Here is a 7,110-nt window from a genome sequence, read left to right as displayed (position 1 = left end):
ATAGATTATCTTTTGATGATTATACATCTCTATTGATAGGATAATTAACAATCTCTAGTGATGGTTAATTGTTTTTTTTTGTGGTTTTTTGCTTTATGTGTTCTCACATATTTTTTGAAGTTCACTCTAGATTGGTCTTTTGGTGTTTGAAATATTAGTAAGATATTGTTGACACTTACTTTAGCAACTCTAGTTTTTTAATATTATTGACTAAAATTTAATCAAATTAGCTAATATATAATAAGTGTTTGTTAGCCCTTACAACATTCATTCTACATTAATTGTTCCTAAGGTTGATTCTAATGGATTGGAATGATATTTTGTTTGGTAAAACATTCAGGAATATTTTTCTTATTATGCAATAATATTTTGTGTTCTTTAAGTTTTCTTTTATCAGTTGTTTGGCAAACTATCTACAATATTTGATAGTTAAGCTTTATTATTGAGTTTTTTTTATGATATACTTGTTATTGAATTTTGTTGGATGGTTAAACCTTTGTTTTTAATCTATCATGATCTTAGTGGTTTCCTTAATTAGAATACTTTTTAGTTCTAATTTAAGATTTATTTATTGACAATTCAATGTCTCTAATATATATTTATCTCTAACTTTGATATTATCCATCATGTTGATCTTGAAGTTTAAGCCAGTATAGACAAACTACCTTCAACACTTTATGTGCATGGTGAAATTTTTAATTATAGGGTAGCTATTATTGATTGATCACATAATTAACCTTTCTTTTGATATTCTTAATTCCATTCAAAAGGGTGTGATTGTGTAAACAACTTTAACTATCTATTTACAATAGTCTATTTAAACTTTACTAACAGATTTAATTTATTTATTTATGAGGGTTGAGGCCTTTAGCTTATTTTTCTATATCATCTATAAGTAGGTGCATATCATTTTCTATAAATTGGGTGACTCTCAAAGAAGCAAAAATGGCTAACTCCATTAGTCATTTCTTTGTCGGTGATAGTTGAATGGTGTTTAAGTGTTAGTGCATTTTGTGTAGACAGAAAAGTAGTTATATAACTCATTTAAATTGGTGCATTTCTCACAAAATGTGAATATTATACACTTTTTCTAGAGTTGTTTCTTTGGTAAGCCCCCAAACCCAAACTATAGGAGATGACAAAGGAAAATTTGATGATTTTGAGCATTCGTGATTGATGCTAGGTTATTGGATGGATGATCCTACACCCTAGATAAATATAACAAAAAATATCCTAGTTAATCTACTTAATAGTATATAATGGTCTCACACCATGGAACAAAAAACTACTTGCTACCTACTGAACATGACATTACCAACTTATAATGGAACTAGGCTAAAGGCTAAGACCACAAATTGCACATGAGAGGAGACTTTACCCAACCTACTTTGAGTGAGTTGAGGACGCTAAACATGTGATAAATGATTGTGTTATGTACACTAAACTCTCAAATGCTCTAGTTCCATGAGGGTTCATCTCCACATCATCCTCAAAGGCAAACAATAGGCAAACCAACTCTACTTATTTCTAAGGGAGGTGGAGTTTAATTACCAAGAGGTGATCATATAACTAATGCTCACCATTGCCAATACAAACCACCAGCCACTACTGCAGTCACAGAGGGGTACAAGGAAACAATAGCACTCTAGTGCTTGTATTCATCTACAAGCTATGCCAATTGAAGCACATGGATGAAGGTTGGCCACAACCACAAGGACAATGACAAGGAATGAGGTAGATGATATAGATATTGATGAATTGGATAATAGACAATTATGAAAATTTTCAGTGTGGCATATTTGAATCCATTGGTCTCATGCTTCTTGAGGGCATTGTGAGACCTTGTAAATAGCATACAAATAAATGAATGAATATCATAGTCAATTGTAGAGAGTACACTCCCTACCTCTTTCAAATCCATCAACATCTTGGAAGGTAAGCTAGAAAGTGATCAGATGCTAAAAATATAAAAAGAACAATATATATTATACTTAAGCAACACAAAAAATGAGAACACACTATTCAACATAGAGAACAACACAAAACACTAAGCTCTTCACCTCACTGATGATCTTGTAGACATTGGTACTATGATTCTCAGCCATTGCTTAGGCTGTTTCTAGGAGTATTGATTTGAGGAGATTTGTCCTGGATTCTTGGAAATCTTGATTGTTAAGTAGTGGCAATGATGGAACCACCAAAATGTTTCAATGCTTGGAATCTCATAGCCCATCGAGACAAGGGCACTAGAGATTCTTGTAGGGATCTTGGAGCTAGACTATTTATGGCAGCTCCTTAGCATCCAAGAAATGTAGGTGAATATGGGATCTTTGGGATTAGTGATGTGTTGGTGCTATAGTCGAAGATAAGGTCAACACCTATCATGAAACTTACAGATGATTAGCTTGATATCAAATGCCCCGCCTTGACCTTTGACTACATGTTGCATTTTTATAAATTTTTGGTTTTTGTAAGCTCTTGAATTTAAACTTCCCAGAAAATTACCTAACTTAGTATTATTCAAGCTTAAGTATCCCAAAACCCCTAACCAATTAAAAAAGAGTGCTCTTATTCATGGGCCTTTTCCTTTTATATTTGAACTCTATAGACCATCTCTTAAATCATTCTCTTTAGTTGCTTACACAGCCATTTTTTTTATCTCATACAGAAGACTAACACTTGGTTCTTCTTAGTGACTGCCTTACCTTGAGGTACTACACTGAGATAGGAGTAATCGTCAGTATTGTGAAGGCTCTAAAGTTATAGGTAGACACTCCATTGATGTTGTTTATTGATGCTTGATTGATGCCATGATCATACATAAATGGAACATGAATATTGCCTGGAGGCATTCAATCACTATCTATACCTGTAGATATGATCAATAGTACTAACAATCAGATGAATCTTTGTGTAGGGGAATGGTGACTTGATACTCAGTCCAACACTTGATTGCCTTTTAGACGTTTTTTCTTCACTCCTGCCAGAAGCTGTGCTCAAAGCCAACTGACAAGCCCGTGCCAAATTTCCCCAGAGACAGGATCTTGAGAGTATAGTTGACATCAATGCCTTGTGTGAAGCTGTGACTGTGTAACAGGTGGTGGTACTCTCTGTGTGTACAAGGCTCACAGTCATGGTGCCCGTCTCATCTGTCCAATTCTCACCATAGCTATGCAAGACCACCATCACTGCTGATCACTCACGTCGACTTGGTCAAGAATATAACACACTCCAAAGATGGACTGGTGAATCCAGGTGAATCACAGCTTCTTGGACTGAAATAGGCATCGGGTCATCTGTAGTTGTAGCTTTGGTACATTCTCCCTTCTAGTGTAGTAATCATGCACCCTACCAGGCCTGATGCTGCTGCTCAGTTTGATCGGGGCAAATCATGATCTTGGGTGAAGTTGCCATTGCCATTGCTAGCCCAGTGCTGAAGATGTATTCTCCATGGCCAATAGTCCTCCACTTTGGTAACTTATACTGTATAATCGTGAGGATTGCAACTTTAAGGGTGTGTTGAAGGTGTAGTTTTGACAATAAACATTTGGAATGTGTTGCTTGTCCATGCTTTCAAGACAGCGACAAGCAAGTTTAGAGCTTGATAGAGAGCATAGCATTCGAGCTTAGCAGTAAGATCACATTACAACTTTCGCATGGCATTTTGTTGTTATGCATTTAATATTTCCATTTGATTATCAAAATCTATTTATTTCTCTTATGTTTTTATAAAAAAAAGTATTTGCTAAATACCTTTTAGTTTAGTTTAGTTTATTGATAAACTAAACAGTTTGGACCACCTAGCTAACATATCAGCTCGTGATGAAAGTCAAGTATGGAAAGTGCCATTTCTAGTGATGAGTAGCCCAATTGGCAAGCGAGGAGAAGCTTATAAAAGGTGGCAAAAGAGGCGAGGTGAAATTTTTTGGAACAAAGTGGTAGCAAATCAAAACATGAGAGATGAAATACAAAGTAGGTGTTGATATATGTACAATTGTATAAAATCACAGCCATTAGATTAAGGGAATGCTTATTACCACTTGGAAAAAAGTTGTTTAAAACTTACCTAATTCAGAAGTCAAATCACTTTTTACTGGGAGGTGAATAAGCATGAAGATCCTTTAATTCCAGATGTGATAAAACGATGCCAAGATGGAGCCTTAGATTGGAATGGCCACCATGCAAATGGCAAATCGTTTCCCATAAGACTTTTATGAATGCAATGCAATTGAAAGTTTTGGAGTTCCGCTCCACGGTCCACGGTCCGGTCCAGTTTCAATTTTTCGAGCCTTCAAAGAGGTAGTGCCGTGTTCCATTCCTGTCTCACGGTATTTTTCTAGGGTTCTTCGTTCTCATCTGAATGGCGCTGGCGACAAGGTCGAGCTTCCGGACGCTAAAGGCGATTCGTGGCGCACATTCGTTCTGCAAGCACGCCACCTCTGCCGGCAGCAGCTCGGATCGTGTCTCGAGTTTGTGGGACGAGCATCGCCTTACGGCCGATCAGCTGCATTTTCGTGCGCTTGCTACTGTAAGTCTTGGAATCTCTTCCCCGCGCCAGAATATTGAAATTCTCATCTCTGCCGGCAGGATTTTGCCAAGAAGGAGCTCCTTCCCAATGCCGCGCAGTGGGATCGCGACAAATATTTTCCAGTGGAGGTTTTGCGAAAGGCTGCCGGTCTGGGATTCGGAGGAATGTTTTGTGCTGAAGACGTTGGTGGCTCTCGGTAAGTGAGCAGCATGATAACCAAGCAAAGATTCGCAAGCACTTGTTCTTACAGGCTTAATCGAGTGGATGGAGCAGTGATTTTTGAGGCGCTGGCATATGGTGATGTAAGCACAACAGCTTATCTTACCATTCATAACATGTGCTGCTCTTTGATTGACAGGTTATCTTCGTAGCTTTTCCAATGTTTCTTTCGATTTGTTCTTTGATTTTTTCCAACTCTGTGGTTTGTAGGTATGGAAATGATCAACAGAGAAACCACTGGCTTCCAAAACTTATTCAGATGGTACGTTTTTGTTACTTGATTTCTTACCGGATGTTGTAATACTACCTAGGAATTGTTTTCATCGTACTGCTTAACGGAACCTTCAAGCGGGAGTGATGCCGCATCCTTACAGGCAAAGAACTACTATCAACTTCAAGTATTGACACTTTTTTTCAACTCCAGACTACAGCAAGACAAGCACACGGCAGCAGCGACTACATTCTGAATGGATCAAAGGTCTAGAACGACTACGAGGCCCAGTTTTGTTTCTTATCCGATCATGTTTCAGGCCTTCATTAGTGGAGGAAGCGTTAGCGACTTGTACTTGGTGATGGCTCGAACAGGAGCGCTGGGCCCAAAAGGGATCTCTTGCTTTCTCTTAGAGAAGGTATTTTCGGTCTTTCTTTTGACAAGCTTGAGCTCAGCTGTTTGCAATGTGATGTGTGAAAGGGGATGCCTGGACTTTCTTTTGGACGGCCCGAAGATAAGCTCGGATGGCGATCTCAGCCTACCACTTCCGTATGTCTTCAAGAGTGTTTTGAAGGTATTTGTTGATTGGCTATGTTTAGGTGGTCATGGAAGAGGTGCGTGTGCCTTCTGCCAATATGCTTGGGCGAGAGGGACAGGGATTTGCCATCGCAATGGCGGGCCTTGATGGAGGTCGCATAAATATCGCATCATGCAGGTTTGACAACTATTTTGTTTTCCTATCGTAACTTCTTACACAATTTATTTTAGTTGCGGGGGAGCACAGTTCTGCCTTGATACTGCTCAGGAATATGCGTCTACTCGCAAACAAGTAACTGAATATCTTTATGCATTTTACGGTGGAACATCTTTTTCGTTTTCTTTTTTTGTGGTTTTAGTTTGGAAAAGCCATCACAGAGTTTCAAAGTACTCAATTCAAACTAGCGGATATGCAGACGGCTCTCCATGCGTCACGCTTGATGGTATCAAATGCTGCTGCTGCCTTGGATGCTGGATCTCCGAAAGCCTCTGCTTGCGCTGCAATGGCGAAAAGGTTGGTTGGGTCGTTGTGTTGATTGTTCTAAACATATTGCTTGTTTTTTTCTAAGGTTCGCTACTGATGCTTGCTTTAACATTGCGAATGATGCATTGCAACTTCATGGAGGATATGGCTACTTAAAAGACTACCCGGTAACATGACAATCTAGTAGTAGCACGCAACGACTTCTAATCAATTCATTTTGTCCAGGTTGAAAGGTATCTTAGGGACCTGCGAGTCCATACCATTCTGGAAGGGACGAACGAGATCATGAGGGTCGTGCTCTTTCGACACATGCTACAGCAGCCGTAAGGGCGTACCATGTGTGTGATCCATGTGTCCTTTCAAGGAGGGAAGCCCTTACGGCAGCCCGTGCGGTGTAAAAATGTACAAAGGTTTGGTTTGTCTTTGTTCCGTTTTAATTCGCGCAGTTTTTTGTGATAGTAGGACAGGCCATACATGTTCCAAAACCGTGATATCCCGGTCCACCGTGGGACGTGAGTCTCCGCTGCTGTAGCTTCGGAAGTGTGGAGATCCCAGCATTAGCTAGAAGCCTTTGGTATTAACTTGGTGTTGTTTGGGATCGCTATTGGCCTTGAATCAATGATTGTAAGGGTTAAAGATTTTATCATGGATGATTTAGATTAATTAAAAAAAATTATATCTGATGATCTCAAGGTCATTGAAGTGGATAAGGATAACTGAAGTGGACAAGGATAACTGAATACTAATTATAGCAAAGCTTCAGCTTGTATATTTATAAATAATATAAAATATTTTAAAGATTTGGAATCATAGGAATCTTTTTTGTTGAAAAAATATAATAAAATTTAGTGGTTAATAATTCAATTGGAGTTAAAAAGAAGTAGATAAAGTCTTCATTCCTTATTTAGCAACTTTGGAATGTTTTTTTTCAAAACCTACACACTATTTTACATAATATACCATTTTTATAAGTTATAACTTGCATAAAACATTATGAATTGTATTTTAAAAAATATTTTTACTACTATTATATATAAAAATAATTTAGATGAATTTGATCAAAATAGAAATAATTTTAAATATTTAAACATTGTAAGTGCTTGGAATATGGAAAGGGAATACAGAAAATGT

General features: G+C 37.8%; 1 protein-coding gene across 3 annotated transcripts; it reads left to right on the top strand.

Annotated features, from left to right (window-relative positions):
• Nucleotides 1-4,251: 4,251 nt before the first annotated feature.
• Nucleotides 4,252-6,625, top strand: LOC9631704 (isobutyryl-CoA dehydrogenase, mitochondrial). 3 transcript variants are annotated; one of them, XR_002992067.1, is made up of 15 exons: nucleotides 4,252-4,262; nucleotides 4,341-4,528; nucleotides 4,588-4,724; nucleotides 4,779-4,830; nucleotides 4,887-5,009; nucleotides 5,059-5,121; nucleotides 5,172-5,225; nucleotides 5,278-5,376; nucleotides 5,439-5,507; nucleotides 5,558-5,673; nucleotides 5,727-5,787; nucleotides 5,855-6,009; nucleotides 6,065-6,146; nucleotides 6,205-6,381; nucleotides 6,439-6,625. XR_002992067.1 is itself a non-coding variant. In XM_024672340.1 (14 exons), the coding sequence occupies exons 2-14, from the start codon at nucleotides 4,361-4,363 to the stop codon at nucleotides 6,304-6,306; spliced, it is 1,281 nt and encodes a 426-aa protein (XP_024528108.1). In that variant the 5' UTR covers nucleotides 4,252-4,262; nucleotides 4,341-4,360; the 3' UTR covers nucleotides 6,307-6,620. The 3 variants fall into 3 exon arrangements, 2 of the variants coding, with proteins under 2 accessions (XP_024528108.1, XP_024528109.1); XM_024672340.1 differs by having other exon boundaries at nucleotides 6,205-6,620; XM_024672341.1 differs by having other exon boundaries at nucleotides 4,779-4,886; nucleotides 4,958-5,009; nucleotides 6,205-6,620.
• Nucleotides 6,626-7,110: the final 485 nt, after the last annotated feature.

Source organism: Selaginella moellendorffii, unplaced genomic scaffold, assembly GCF_000143415.4.
Source record: "Selaginella moellendorffii unplaced genomic scaffold, v1.0 SELMOscaffold_8, whole genome shotgun sequence".
NCBI lineage: Eukaryota > Viridiplantae > Streptophyta > Lycopodiopsida > Selaginellales > Selaginellaceae > Selaginella > Selaginella moellendorffii.
The sequence above is the reverse complement of the archived record's forward strand: the minus strand, read 5'-3'. Positions and strand labels throughout refer to the sequence as shown.